A 16,479-nucleotide genomic window follows, 5' to 3' on the forward strand; every position below is an offset into this window, starting at 1 on the left:
TCATTGTTTGACAATGATTAAAGATTTGGATGAGTTTGAGAAACTGGATAGACCATGCACAAGGAATTGAGAATGGATATGATTCTATAATTTCTTATAAGCTTATATGAAAGTTTATAGTAAACTACCACATGAATATAATTGATTGCACCTTGACTGGATTGTTAGACATATTGGTGACTTCTAATAGAATCTTAAAGAGTTCAAGGGACAAAGTTCCTGTATATCTAGAGAACCTAAAGAAAAAAGAATAGGAGACATGTCTTTAGAAGATATATTGGATCTGTTTGATATTGATATTTAAGTAGATTGTGAGTGCTGTAAGATCTGGAATATCCATAGATGAGATAAATCAAATATACGTGACATCTCAATCATATTGGAGAAGATAGAATAAATGAATTAAAAAGATATGAGTTCCTAGGTTCATCAACTCTCAAGTTATTTCTGATTTATGAGTTTTGTCTTCAAAGATAAATAAATAGTTACTAGTAGTTATTTAATAATTATTATGATACTAATCCTTATTAGTGGATCCGAGAGCACCGAAGACCAAAGGGGGCATGAAACATCCATAACGAGATTGACATCCTAATAGATCCCAATTAGATGGTTATTATTCTTCTTGGGTAACCTTATCACAATTTTCAATCGGAAGCCATAAGAAGGAAAAAAAAAAATCCCCCGAAAAGTAGAACACTCCTCCATCACATCCACCGTAAACTTAAATAATTAGAAATTATGAGCGAAGAGACAAAACCCAGAGTTGACCAGACTCCAAGTCGCCTCTACTGGACTCCTAAAAAAAATTGAAAAAGACAGTTTTACCAAAAAAAAAGGAAAAAAAACAGAGCAGCCGAATTGGACCAGAGATGGTTCTTAAATCTTAATGAACCGCCTCCGATCAACTCGCCAGTAGCTGTTGCCGCATACACGTGGGTCGCCGGAGTTGGTTCTTCTTCGTCCCGATTTCAATAATTCCGATCCCCATCTACTCCTCCCTTTCTGGTTTCTCATCATCTTTATTTGCCGGAAAATTTTCTCCGATCCAAGGTGCCCTAGCATGCCTTAATTTCCTTTTTTTCCCCTTACTTTTTATGTTTTAATTTCTCGATTCTTAGTCTAAATGGTTTGTTATATGGTGTTATGATTGTTATTTAAGGGAACAAGTTTGAATCTTGGGAGGTTGGTTGAGAGGAAGTTTTTCGGCAAACAGTTTATAGACTTATGTGGAGGCTCTTCTGGACTTTGAGGAGTAGATTAGATTTCTCTGTTTTCTTTTTTGGTTCTAATTTTTGGTTGCCGTTCGGTTGATTGAGAACGATTAGGGTTTGCTAACTTGTAAATTTCTTTTGGTGGGCGAACGAGGTTAATTTAGTATTTGTGAGCTTTAGTTTATGCTCTTACCAAAAATTGGACGTAGAACCATATGTCGATCTCTATTAAGGTCTCCTAATCTAGGCTAGGTTTTCCTCCTGTTTCTTTTGATGTAAGAATATGCAACAGGTTGATGCTAGATCGAGTGATGAATGGCTGTTCATTGGATGCTTCTTGCTTTTGTTAGTATCTTGTCTCCTTAGCTTTTTGTACTTCAATTTTGATTTTGTCTCCGTTATGAGGTATCTAATATAGGCACTTTTTTGTAATTTATATTATTTTGAGCAGATGCTATTGATCATCATTCTGCTTAAGTTTGAAACTGCAGCAGAGGACGTGTAACTAGGGCTTTTTCTGGCCTCATCCTCTGTTTGCATCTATTTCGATGTTATTTCAAATTTCCCTTTAACAACCCAGAACATGTGATTGTTTGTTGTTTTTTTTTTGGCCGGCTGTTTGTGGGGGGTGACAACTTTTATATCCTAATCCTTGTTACATTTCATCTTGCACTTGGTTTGCATTTTAACGACAAAATCATAAATGCTAGTATAAATTTCGTTTCAATTCCAGTGGCCTGTGATGATCATACTCCAGAGTCCAGAAGTTCATTTCTAGTTTATCTACATTGGCTTTATCTTGTTCAGATATCATGTCTCCCCATCTTTTTGTATGAAGCAAGCACTGTAGCAAAATATGCCTTCAAAACTATGAAAATTTATTCAACTCCACACAGATTTTAAGCTTGCAATATATTTAATTAGTTTTGCTCCAATCAACTTTCGTCCTTTATTATCCCAGGCTTTCTAATGTCTTGTCTTCCTCATTTTTAAGGAAGCCCCCCCACCCCCCCCCCCCCTACTTCTTGGGAACCTTGACATATATGTTTTGATTTTGTGTCATTCTTTTATTATATTTACATTTTCATTCAATAAAACTGGTGTTACTCGTTTGGATCCGTTAATTAGTTAGTATATATATATTCCTTTTTTTTTTGTTGGCTAATGGGAATGATTTTTACTTTCTTTTGAGCATGGAAGATAGAAGAATATATTTGAGAATACAAGTATCATGTGAGAGAAGCTATGTCTTGCAAGATATAGATTGTGAGCAATAGAATTACTAAACTCAAGGTCTCAGGTCTTCTTTCCTTTCGCACGCATGCTTGCACGGGGAGAGAGAGAGAGAGAGAGGTGACACCTTCTATAGAGGATACTCATTGAAAAGCAAAGTAGGTCTGGAACGAGGGAGAAAAATGAAGTTTCCATACAATGTCTAGATGGGGTGATGTAGGATTAATTTTGCAGCTTTGTCACAAGGATCCTTGCCCACTAGCTGATTATGATTTACCTCTACAATCAGATTCTTTGCATAACACAAAAGTATAGTCGTCTAGGAGGTTGACTTTGTCCTAGAGCTTGCCATTGCTACGAGTTGTATAGATGTTACCAAATATATATCATCTTATGATTTGTCTAAAAATTTGACTATGGACTGATACATTAAACATGTTTCTTATATTTGATGAGGTTGGTTGATCATGCAGACTTTGGCAGCTGAAGTATTCTACTTTAGCATAGATTAACAGCTTTCGCATCCTGAAAGAGCAAGCATAACCCACATGCACGCACACACGCACACACACAGCACCTATTTACATGAGTCTACATTACTGACAAGGCCCGGCACAAAAACCTCCTCTTCAGGTGGCTTTATGGAAACTACATGATTTCTGTCATAGGTCTGGTAATTGGGGAAGTTGTTGCCTGTTCAGATGGCTGCAAATCAACTTATCTACTTTAGTTTGTATGCCCATCATTTATCTGATAGAAAGAACTTTGCATTCAGATATATGGGGAAGGCTGTTGTTGCAAATGTATCTTGCAGAATTTTGGAGATGTGAAATTTAGTAGCCATAACGCCCTTACTTTCTTTTCTTTGCTTGACATTGGTTTTAAATGTTAATTGTGAGTTAGTTTTAAATTCTTATTCTGCTGATATATAGTTTCTGGATGGGGCATGGTGCTGGATTTGTTATTCTTCCCTTGCTTACTGTTTTGCACATCTGATTGCAACTTTATTCCACATATTAGGATAGTTGAACATAGTATGTCACATATTTCATCAAATTATTTCTGCAATGCTCAATTTTGTAGATTGTTTTGTTTGACATCACAGATGGAATCACCAAATTCTCGATCATCTCAGATCATTGATGTAAGTGTAGATGTGCCTGGAGGAGTTTCAGGTTTGGATGGTAACAAGATATGTGGTGGCACCACTTGTCGCTTGTCTGATTCTAGAACAAGCTCCAAAGATGCCAAAGAGAGATCTGCTTCAATGCGGAAGCTACTAATAGCTGTTTTTCTTTGTGTCATATTCATGAGTATCGAAGTGGTTGGTGGCATTAAAGCAAACAGTCTTGCAATCTTAACTGATGCAGCCCATCTCCTTTCAGATGTTGCAGCATTTGCCATCTCCTTATTCTCCCTTTGGGCTTCAGGATGGGAAGCCACCCCACGCCAGTCGTATGGGTTTTTCCGAATAGAGATACTTGGAGCACTTGTTTCCATCCAGCTTATCTGGCTCTTAGCTGGGATATTAGTTTATGAAGCCATTGCAAGACTCATCCATAAAACTGGTGACGTGCAAGGTGTCTTGATGTTTGCTGTCGCGGCATTTGGTTTGGTGGTTAACATTATCATGGCTGTCTTGCTGGGTCACGATCATGGTCATGGTGGACATGACCATGGTCATCACCATGATGACCACAGCCATGACCATGAACATAATGTGGAACATGGTCACAGTCATGGCATTAGTGTTACAAAGCATCATTCAGGGAATTCCAAACATAAGGAAGAATGTGAACCTCTGCTAGAGCATGCTGAAAGTACCTCGAGCCAAAGTGCCTGCTTGAAAGAAACAAAAAAGAAGCAAAGGAACGTCAACGTCCATAGTGCCTATCTGCATGTGCTTGGAGACTCCATTCAGAGCATAGGGGTGATGATTGGAGGTGCCATCATATGGTACAAGCCTGCATGGAAGGTAATCGATCTGGTTTGCACACTTGTTTTCTCTGTCATCGTGTTAATAACCACGATCAAGATGCTGAGGAACATACTTGAGGTCCTCATGGAGAGCACCCCAAGGGAGATTGATGCAACCAGGCTCGAGAAGGGCTTATGTGAGTTGGATAGTGTTGTCGCCATCCATGAGCTGCATGTATGGGCCATCACAGTAGGGAAGGTTCTCCTGGCATGCCATGTGACAATCACTCGAGAAGCAGATGCTGATACTGTGCTTGATAAGGTGATAGGATATATCAAAAGGGAGTTCAATATTAGTCATGTAACCATTCAGATAGAACGGCAGTAAGTTTTTTTTTTTCTGGTGATAACTATGAGTAAGTTTTTTTTTCTGGTGATAACTATGAGTAGGTTCTTGCAGCAGTAAGCTGTGTTTCTAGTTCATTATCTTCTGAAACAAAGTAAGTTATGGAAGACAGGCCATTTCCTCCTTTAGTGTACATGGTTTCTTGTGTTCTCTTCCCTCGATCCATCATTCTTGCTGCTGTTAGATACGTAATGATGTGAAAAATTCGTGCCGCTGCAACTTTTACCAGTTTTCATAATGCTAGTGAACTTTGAAGGTTTATCTGCTGCAGTGGCTGCTCTGCAAGGTTTACAGTGAACTTGCAGGGTGCTGGTGAAAAATCCATTTTGGCATGAACACCAAAACGCTTGCAGTAATTTAGAACTTATCACTAGGAGATGCACTGTGTAGGTCATGTATACATATGTATCGGTTGATTGGTTTCTTAATCTTGGATGGCAAGTGATGGATATGTTTTGAAAGGGTTATAGAAGCTGCTAAGCTTCCATGCTTTTCCAATAGTATAAATGAAAGCTGATGAATGAATTCATTTTACCAATAGAAGAATAGCTTGTGATTAGAAGATTAAACAGCGCAACTTAGTATTTGGTTTCAATTTATGTTCTGTAAACCAAATTGAAGCTGAATATCTGCAGGACACAATATTTCACGATGCTGTGGCATCTTTTGCTCTTTGTGGATGTTATTGAAAGTTGGAGATGGAAAGATATGAAAGAATCACTATAATGAACGATTGCAAAGTGATTAGAGATGCTAAACTCGGGGAAGTCAATTTTATGTCGGCTTTGGACCTAGATTAATCAAGTTTGGGGCTGAAATATAAACGACAGTTGCAGGCAGTAACCCAGCTCTCTCTAACCAATTTGTGTACCGTTGTTGCTGAAACGCTGTTTCATCTTCTGCAAATTTCATGTTGTTACAGTATGTCGATATTATTTTGTTGCAAGTATTTCAGCTGGTGCAAGGATCTCCTACAAGATTTGCGATTTTGGTATGGATTTTTATATCAATCATTCTATTATAATATTAATATTATGGTATATTATGAGTTGGTGAAATATATTGAATATCGGTATGGTATGAGCTTGTATATTACTTCAATATTAATATGGCACGATAGATAAATCTTGAAGGTTCTCCTATATATATATATATATATATATGGTATGAGTTTGTATATTACTTTAATATTAATATGGCACGATAGACAAATCTTAGAGATTCTCTTCTATATATATATATATGGTACGAGCTTGTATATTACTTCAATATTAATATGGCACGATAGACAAATCTTGTAGGTTCTTCTATATATATATATATATATATATATATATATATATATATATATATATATATATATATATATATATATATATACTCTCTCTAAAAAGTTGCCCAACTCGATACCGTGTACGAGTTTATCATGGTACGTCAATTCCTTGTGCCATCAACAATCTGTTCATGTGCCCCATTTCCATCTGTTCATGTGCCCCATTTCCGTAGATAACGAAAATACTTTGAGGCATCTGTTAGTGCATGTTGGGCTCATGTGGTACATCAATTCCTAGTGCTATTAACGATCTGATCATGTGACACATATCCGTGGATAACGAAAACACTTTGAGGCTCATGTATCTAAATCTTCTGTGAGACTACACTACTTGAACTTTTTATGTTTTTTTATATGCTGCTGCTCATTTACGTCCGTCAAATGGATTTTTTGTTTTTGCTATTTCTATCTATTTCTAGTGTGGATAATAATTTATGATTTGATCCATAAATTATATATTTTAAAAAAATTTAGATTTGATATAAATGGATCTGAATTATAAATAGATCAATTGATCTAAATTTATTTAATAGTTTAAATTTAGATATTTGATCTTTTAATCTATTTTGATCCATTTAAGAATTGGATAAGATTATAATTCGGCTCATTTAATTTTTTTAACATGTTTCTATCATGTTTAACACAATCTATTAAATATATTTAATCTATTTAAATTCATTTGATCTATTAAAAACTCGATTAACCTATTTAATCTAATCTGATCTGTTTAATAAATAGATTATCGATTGAGTCAGATTATTTATTTAATAAATCTATCAATTCAAATCTAAATTTTTGATATTATTTAATAAATAGATCGGATTTAGAATTATGAATTTTTGATCCAACTTGTGTCCAATCCAACTCACATCCAATATATTTCAGAGAAATTATTGGTTAAAATCTATGTATGTTGAGCCATCCAATAAATAATCATCATATTATTTAACTTTTTTTTTTTCATTCAAAACAACAAAAATTGTCAGCTGCTCGGACAATGAAATTTTTTTTATACAAAATTTTTAATTAAACTTGAATAATAGTATATTTTTCTTCAAAATTGTTGATATGAAGATTTTTTGTTGGATAATCTAGGATATACATAGGATAGTTCTAACTAGCAATTTCTTCTGACCATATCACCACCTCTACTTTCCAGCTTGGCAATTTAATATTAACCATCTTCCATATGTTATAAGAAATATTAATCCTTTGCGGTTCTTCCGCTAGATGAACTTTTGCTGCGCAAGATACCCATGCAGTAAAAGCACTGTTCCACAATTATTGCAAGGTTGGCTGCCTTTTGATCTGCTTTAGGGTGAATTGTTGTGAACATGTGGCCTAATTAAGCCAGCTTTATTAGCCCAATGGGTCAGCACGAGGCATCCGAAGCGGTAGCATAGCTTATTAGACGGATTGGGAAATAGTAACAGGTGGTCGCAATTTCAAGTCAGGGTAGTCCGTTAATACTCACTATCTTCTGTCACCTCACGCTACCCTTCCATTCCTCGCAGAAAACGTGGTACATTTGGAGAAGAAAAAAAGTAACAAAGGTTACCACACGTAGCGTTGTTGATTATTATTATAAGGAGCGGAAGGGGGGAAAGTCGCTATGTACGAATTTTTTTGAAAACAATAAAAAAGAAAAAGAGCTAAAATACAGAACGGGCCCCACCTTAATCACCAGAAGCTTAACACCTTCTATTCCGCACATATCCCTTTTCCCTCTTTTTCCCTGCCAGTTCTCTCCTCCCCCTTCTCCTGTCTCCATGCCGATCGCCACTCCAATCTCCGGCGTTTCTTCTCTTCCTGCAATATCTCATTCGGTTTGAAAAAAAAAAAAAAAAAAATTGTCGACGAGAAAATGCTGTGCTCGAGATCGAGCTCCAACTGGCTGGATCGCCTCCACACATCCAAAGGCTTATCCATCCCCGCCGACCTCGATCTCGACCAATTCCTCTCCTCCATCCCTAACCCTAACCCTAATTCTAATCCCAAATCTTGCTCTCCTCGTCCTCCCGAGGCTCGGCCATCCGATGCGCCCCTCTCGCAGCCCACGGGCGATAAACCCGCCGCCTCTCGCCGGCGGTGGAAGCAGCAGCCCCCGCCACCGGAGGAAGTCGCCGCGGGGAACAAGATCTTTGTTGGAGAGAAAGAGCAGCTATTCGATCTGATGAGCTCCGCCCTGGCGGAGCTCTTCATCATGAGGGACCACTCAGCCACCGGCATCCTAGGGCCCAGCAAAAAGAGCGCCCGGAAGCAGCCCAACCCTAAGGCCTGCGTCCCCTCCGCCTCGGCGAGCATCGACGGCAGCTTCTTGGCTGGAGCAGCGGCCGCTTGCCACGTTCCGCCAGCCACATCCCCGTCCAGCGCTGACAACAGCGTGGCGGAGGCCAAGAAGAGCCGGACGAAGGCGAGGAGGAAGCGGGGGACGACGGGGAGCCCTGTGGAGTCGGATTTGTCGACGTACTCGAAGACTGAGGTGACGGTGATCGACACGAGCTCCCCGGGTTGGAAGTCGGAGAAGCTAATCTTTAGGAAGGGGATGGTGTGGAAAGTCCGCGACAAGAAGCTATGGAATGTGTGCCGGAAGAAAAGGAAGGTGGGTCTGGTGGAGAGATTGATCGGCGAAAAGGAGAAGGAGCAGCCGTTGATTGACATGAAAGAGCCCTCACCGAAAGAGCATTCAGGATCAGTGGATGAAGTAAGAATATTTAGTGATCAGTTATTCTATTTTTCCATTTGCATATTAAATACTGAAGTAGCTTCTGTAGTATACTGATTCGTGCCAGCTATTCTATTATTGTGTTATCTTTGGGTAGTGATGTCAAATATGTTAGTCTTTAGGGGCTTATCTACTTATGCTAGAGAATGTATATTTAGTCATCATTTCATTGCATTCTACGTTTTGATTTCAATGTTCGTATGACCCGATAAAGGGTAGTCTTAAGAGGAGAGAATGTATACATAGTTTAACACGTAACAATTTCTTGGTGGTGATTGTAACAATATACATAAATAAATGCACGAATAATCTTTGTTCGGAAAGATATGTTGTGGCATAAAATAATATTCATAGAACCTGAACATATCGGAGAAGCTATCAATAATTTCAGCCTCTACCTCTGAAGGTCATATGAGCTAGTTGCAATATATAATTAGTATAATCTTATCATTTGAATATATCAGCATGCACCTGTTTTTGTAACATATGTTTCAGCTATTTGCTTTCGACTTCATAATTCTCATCATCGAATCAGTCATGAAAGGTTATTTCTAGTGTTATCGCAAGTTTTTCAAGTCTTTTCCTAATATAATCCATTAGCTCTTACCCTCTTTTTTGAATGTTCAGTACAGATTTAAATACCTCTCCTTGTTGAAGCCTTCTTAGTTATCCCACATGCCATTGCATGTCAATTGGTTCTCCATCACTTTGTATTAAATTGGCATTACTTCCACACCTCTATCCATTCTATTTCCTTTCTAGCATTAGAACTTTTCGTTTGTACTACATTTTGAGCCATACAATATTGCAAGCCTTATTTTGTTTCTTAAGTTGCTAGGAATGCACTGTTATATGACAACCTAGAAACACCTCTTCATACTAAGGGTGTGGTTCGCATGTGATCCTTGTGTCGCAAATCTTTGCTAACCCAGTCCTCTTAAACTCTGCTTGTTCCATCATTATCTCTTTGGAATGAAATGATTAATATATATAAGGTTTCCTTTCAATTAAACAGACTCAGACTCGAACTCCTTTGATGTATTTGATGAAGGCAGTATTCCCGAATATGCAGTTTGGTAATCTTTGTTTAGTCTTTGTTTATTGCTTTGGTGCATCTAGGTTGATGGGAATATGGTGGTTTTCTGTTTTCAGTGGACCATGTTATCAAAGATTTCAAAATATACAACATAAGCTTCATGGAAATTGATGCAAGTACTGTTAAAGAGAGATCGAAGAACAAGATTTTGGCACAATAAAAGAAAATGGATTTTTCTACTGCTATTAGAAATACATAATAAATGAGCTTGTGTATAGCAATATGGAGAGAAGTGAAATCCAACTAACTTATTGAAGGCCTTGAAAATTTCTAATCAAAATTGACTGCTGGAATTTATGTGCTGGGACTGAAGGAAGCCAGGAATAGATGGCACAACTATGTAAATTGAAAAGTCTGTCTGTCTTACTTATATATTAGGTTCACTTGGTAATTATAATGGATATTAGCAAGCTCGCATGGAGCATGTAAAGAATGGTATGTTCACATTGCATGAAATTGTTATATGAATTACATAGTACAAATGATCCAGCAGATTTGCTTGCATGGATGGTGATGCATGAATATATTTTGGTTATATCAACTACAATGGCCATACCAGCCTTTCTTCACCAAAATTTTACTACCTATACTTATTTTTCTGATCGTACAATCAGAAGCTGATACAAGGGGCCTGAGGGGGCCCAGTTCATAACAGCTTTTTATAAGTTCCTAAGTGCGGCCCCCTTGGGCTCCAGATTCTTCTAGGTGTGCCATTCCCCACTTTTCCCCCGAACATATGGTTCCCAATTCTTGTAAGATTTTGTATCTCTACAACTCTAATAGATAAAATTTTTGTTCTTTTATATATAAACAATTAGTTCCAATTTTATTAGATCTTTGACTCCTCTTTTCCAGTTCAGTCATAGGTGTCCTAAATAGATGGATCTTATAGATTCAACATAGGTTGTTTAGGAATTTGAAAAATATCCAAGTTTTTAGTAACTTCTATATGATTTGCTATTTTTGTGTTTTATTTTGGAAACCATGGTTTTATTATGAAGGGGGGAGAGGCGGGGGGGATAATAGTTTCAAAGTCGTGACAAGGGACAGAAAGGGAAAAAGGAAAAAAAAATTGTAGAGCTGTAGCATGAAACCGATAATAAGGTATGTTCCTTATGTTTCATTCTTTCAAGATTTTTCATTTTTCCCTTCTCTTCTAGGGCTTTTATTTCATTTCCTTTTTGTTAGGTTCAAAAACTTCAGTATACATGCATTTGTTATTCTCTTAGTTTTGAAATGTATCTCTTCAAAATTTCAGTAATGATGCACATCCATAAGATCTTAAGAACAATGCATGTTTTATTGTTTGTTTTTTATAGTATTTGTAACTCATTTCCATTTTTTTTTGTTTGTTTTTATAGTATTTGTAACTCTTTGTCTTTCACCAATTTTATTGTTAGTTAATAGAGTTACTTTTTTTTTTTTAAGGGAAATAGGAAGAGCAAATTCCCTACCAAACTTTTAGTAAAGAATAATAGAGTTAGTCATGTGTTGGTCATGTTCCCTTTGGTGGAGATCTTGACTGATCTTTGCATTTGAAATCTTAATTTGCCCCCCAAATATATTAAATGAAATCAGGGGGGAAGTTCCGCCATTTAGCTTCAAAAGCTAAGACACATCAAAAAAATAAAATCTTGCCAATAAGGTCTGTGATGAAAAAACTCCAGGATTGGTCACCCTCTCTCTCTCTCTCTCTCTCTCTCTCTCTCTCTGTGATTCTTTTAGAAAAAATCTCAGATTATAATTTGTAATACATTTGACTAACCAGTATATATATTCTATAAACATTGTCAAGCACAATTTCAGTATATATTTTTTTATTAGTGAATTTTTGTACTGGTCCTTCCAAGAAAAAAATTCTGGGCCCAGCCCTGCATATAATTTTTATAGCATTTTCTCATAAAACACTGGATATGTTATGGTATAATTTACTCAAGTTTACTGCTTTCATTGTGACGCTGTCACATATTCTGACAATAGTTACTATGTAGCTATTTCAGTGCTTTCTTCTGCAATGACTGTCTAAAATCTTTCTATACCCTGCAGGGTGGAGCTCATGCTGAAAATAGAGATGCTTCCAGAGAAATGGATGATCAAATTCAAATCCCTAAAAGAAGGCAAGTCTGCTTTGAAAAAAAAAACTTGTCTAACATATGTTATTCTATGAAGATTTGCTATGCCTATTGATCATGAAGTAACGTTCTCGCACACCCATGGTTTTCATCTCAGTTGAGATTAGGGTGAGATATGGGTATCCACCAGTATCAGGCACTTACTGATACAGAGTACTGAAACATTTTTGTTGGCTTACAAACTTATCTATCCCAGATATTGGCCCATTTGATATTCATATATAGCTGAGATTGCTGGTCTTCTTTATTATTTTTTAGTGGATTTTTTTCAAATTGCTACATATTAGAACCAATGTACAAGAGACAATTACTATCGCTTTTACTATATTGGCCAATAAATTCTTATCAATTGAGATATCCTGATATCTCGATCCAGTTTAAAGATTGTTAATGATTATTCAGCCTTTGACTATATATAGTACATCAGCATCTCAACTAGCATTGTTATTGGCCGGATACAAAAATTACGGCATATTGCAGTCAAAAACCTTGCTCACATCCTATTTCATACATGGCAGACCAAGATTTTCAAGATCACCGCGTGTTCGAGCAGCCAAAGATTCTTCTGCTTTCCATCTTATTACAAGCAGGAAAAATGACCCAGCATTTCCCAGACGTACTCCAAAAGGAGGATGACACTGTGGAAGTATTTTTGGAAGATCACCATGGGGAGGATTTTGGAGACCAATTTCTTTGTTTTCTGCATCTTGAAGAAATGCAGACTGCTCTCAGCAGGATAAGATCTGTGGTTGCATTAGGTGGACTTAAAGCAGTAGGGTTTTGAGTAAATTCATTCAAAAAAAAAAAAAATGACGGGAGCCTCAAAGCTGAGACATATGCCTCTTCTGGATCAAATTCATCTATTTAAGACCCATTTTCTTTATCAAGTTATTTTCAGTTTTCACTTAACCTGACTTGATCATTGTTGTGCTTCATGCCTATTTGTTGTTTATCCTTTTTCTCCTGTTCCAAATTAAGGGGTTGCATTGATTTTCGTCTGCTGAGCACGGTTCTAGACCTAGTATGAGCAACTCCATAAGAATTCAGTGTGCTTTAGAACATTGCTTTCTTATCCTAAAGAATTTTCAAGGCAGTATGATGTCATGATTCTGTGAATGTGCTCTGGCCTGAAAATCAAAGCCTATCCTGTTTAACTTTTAATATTATGAGAAAACTTGGAAAATCATGAAGCTTAAACGGATAAAATGAACTTGGCAACGTGAGCAGTGAGTTGTAGCTTACAACCAATTTCTGAGGAATAAATGTGATTTTGTTCATTCTGACTTTATCAGTGAGTTTGCGAATTAAAAGGGGCAGAAGAAGTGTGAACTACTGAAAAATATCATTAGTTACTCCAAATTTAATTCTTAGTCGTCTAGGTTGCTTGAAGTTGAAATAGTTCTCAGACTGTTTTTTTTTTTTTTGGCTAAGCCCATTTGTTTTCTCTTCTAAAGTCGGGATTGTAGTTATCAGCATGCTACTGCTTTCTATTTTTGGGGGGAGTGACAGCCTGTCCCTCTGAGAGCCAGAATATATTTTTCTAATCCCTGTTAAATGGGACTCTACTTTCCGGTCGGTAGAATTTTACTCTACACATATGCTGAGTCTAATGTGATAAATTTAGCCTCCACAGATTTTTTTTCGTATCTTTCTTCGACTTTCAAACAAAAATAACAGTACAATTTTTTCTAGAATGCTTGTAAAATATCAAGATTTTTTTATCTATTTATGATTAATTTAAAAAAAATTATCAAAATAATATCGAGCTCAAATTATTTACGAAAATACTGCTACAAAAAAATCATCTTTTGAAAGGATGATTTTCATTACCAACTCACCAATCTAACCACCAGCCGGGGGTTTAATAAAGCTGCTTTATAAGTCATCCTTAGGATGACTCTCTTCTTTTTTTATCTCTTCCTATATAAGTCGTCTTTTGATAGGGCGACTATCGACTCTCTCTTTTCTATCTCTGACAACTCTCTCCTTTTCTATGTCTTTCTTTTTGTGTGGCGATTCTCTTTTTCTATGTCTTTGTGTAGCGACTCTCCCATTTTCTATGTCTTTCTTTCTGACTCTCCTCTTTTTTATGTATTTCTTTCTGCGTGGCGACTCTCTCCTTAATTTTCTCTATCTTTGTGTGGTGACTCTCTCCTTTTCTATGTCTTTCTTTCTGCGTGGCGACTCTCCTCTTTTCTGTCTTTCTTTCTGTGTCTTATTTATATTTTTTTATTTTAAATTAATATCCTCATTTATTGTACACTTCATTAACATTAAAACACAAATGTAAATAAACAAATATTTCCTATTTAGAATCAATAAAAATATCAAAAAAATTAAAATCTTTAAGAATAAAAAATCAAAACTTGAATTTTAGTTCAAAATTTTTTTAAATTCGAAACTTTTAAAACTTTCGAACAAATAGGTTAAAGGGTCTCAAAATTTATTAAAAATTATTTTGTGACTCACGAACATCCAAAGATCAATTATCGTCAATTTTGATTTCAAAAAAATATATATTTTATATAATCTTCTATATAGGTGCTAGTTTTCTGACTTAAAATATTTTCAGAATTCGTAACGACAGATAGTTACAAATTGTGTCCAACTGGCTTCAACAAATTTCGATAAGATAAGTTTAATTCAAAATAGTTTATAATTCAATCAAAGTAGTTTGAATTAAACTTACCTTGTCAAAATTTATAGAAGCCAGTTGGGCATAATTTGTGACTATCTGCCATTACGGATCCTGAAAATTTTTTAAGTCAAGAAACTAGCACCTGGAGGGCTATATAAAATATATATTTTTTTGAAATCAAAATTAATGGTAATTAATTCTTGAATGTTAGTGAGTCACAAAATAATTTTTAATGAATTTTGAGATCCTTTAACCTATTCATTCTGAAGAAAGAAAGTTTTAAAAATTTCGAATTTGAAAAAAATTTGAATTAAAATTCAAGTTTTGACTTCTTATTCTTAAGAATTTTAATTGTTCTGATATTTTTATTGATTTCAAATAGAGAGATATTTGCTTATTTATATTTATGTTTTAAAGTTAATAGAGAGTAAAATAAATGATGATATTAACTTAAAATAAAGAAATATAAATAAGACACAGAAAAAAGTGACATAGAAAGAAAGGGACACAGAGACACAAATGTAGGCACCTACATCCTAGATGTAGGTGCCTACATTCACTACATTGGATCTAATTTTAGGTGCCTTCCTTCTACTGCTTTTATATTCATTCGATCCGACCCAAATCACCAAACTAGTTCGGAATATCGACTTCCTGCTCTTTCCCTCAAAATTTCTAGCTTTCCGTCTCCACAACCATCATACCATCTCCACTCATATTTTAAATCTCAAACCAAAAACCTCCTTTCCATCTCCTTTTCAAACCAAAAATTTTCTTCCCATCTCCTTCTCGGCCAACCTTCAACTTGATGGCTCCGAAAATACATCTTCCCCAATGCCAAAGAGTAACCAAAAGTGAAAAAAGTAGGAGAAGAGGAGCAAGCGAAGCACCAGTTTCATCACCTCCTTCCTTCAAGATCATCTCCTCCAAGAACTTCAGTAAGTGACAAAAATTGATACGAATTTTTTAGACTCAGAGGGATTCGAGATTGCAAACTTAATTAGAGGTATAGGATGGAAATTCATCTGCACAGCTGAAGCCTCAATACTTATGAAGTTAGTTAGAGAGTTTTATGAGAATATATCATTTGAAAAAGAAACCGTATCATCTTCAGTGAAAGGAAAAGAAATTTATTTTGATGATGAAATATTGAGACATATTTTGAAACTTTCAACTGTAAGTGACATGCGGGACAGTAGAAGAGATAGAAGTGCGAGAACTATTCTGGGGGTAGACGATCATGGTCAATTCCGTAAAATTTATGGGCGATATTTAAATATTGAAATGAGACTCTTCCATATCATTATTTGCTGGATTATACAACCTAGAGCAGGAGGATTTGATACTGTAACAGAGAGGGACTTAGCAATTATGTATCATGTAGTTCAATGCATCCCACTCAATCTTCTAAAAATGATCATCAAGGCTATACAAGAAGCGGTGGGTAAAGCACAAATATCCCTACCTTATGCCATGATTTTAACCCATATCTTTAAACATTATAGAGTAAGAATTCAGAGTGAATAATCAACAAAATTATGCAGAGGTAGCAAAATCAACGAAGGAGCCCTCCACAGAATGCATTGGTTTAAAACTGATGGTGAGTGGATTAAAAGGGATGGAAGCAGAGAACATATGGAGGAGGATATTTCAGTTGAGGAAGAAAGATTTCAATATAAGAGTGAACCAGGACCTTCCAGGTCTATGGAGGACTACTAGTCACGGATGCTACTGGTCCACCAATGGTACATATAGGGGTACCTTCATACTGATATCCAGTTTCAT

General features: G+C 36.1%; 2 protein-coding genes across 2 annotated transcripts; both read left to right on the forward strand.

Moving 5' to 3' along the window:
- Positions 1 to 857: 857 nt before the first annotated feature.
- Positions 858 to 4,898, forward strand: LOC105034082 (metal tolerance protein 1). Its single transcript, XM_010909105.4, has 2 exons — positions 858 to 1,053; positions 3,553 to 4,898. Exon 2 carries the CDS (start codon positions 3,553 to 3,555, stop codon positions 4,750 to 4,752), a length of 1,200 nt encoding a protein of 399 aa, XP_010907407.1. The 5' UTR covers positions 858 to 1,053; the 3' UTR covers positions 4,753 to 4,898.
- A 2,933-nt stretch (positions 4,899 to 7,831) lies between these two features.
- Positions 7,832 to 12,965, forward strand: LOC105034083 (uncharacterized). The gene is made up of 3 exons (XM_010909106.4): positions 7,832 to 8,807; positions 11,971 to 12,041; positions 12,575 to 12,965. Exons 1-3 carry the CDS (start codon positions 7,968 to 7,970, stop codon positions 12,690 to 12,692), a joined length of 1,029 nt encoding a protein of 342 aa, XP_010907408.1. The 5' UTR covers positions 7,832 to 7,967; the 3' UTR covers positions 12,693 to 12,965.
- Positions 12,966 to 16,479: the final 3,514 nt, after the last annotated feature.

This window comes from Elaeis guineensis, chromosome 10 (genome assembly GCF_000442705.2).
Source record: "Elaeis guineensis isolate ETL-2024a chromosome 10, EG11, whole genome shotgun sequence".
Classification (NCBI taxonomy): Eukaryota; Viridiplantae; Streptophyta; class Magnoliopsida; order Arecales; family Arecaceae; genus Elaeis; species Elaeis guineensis.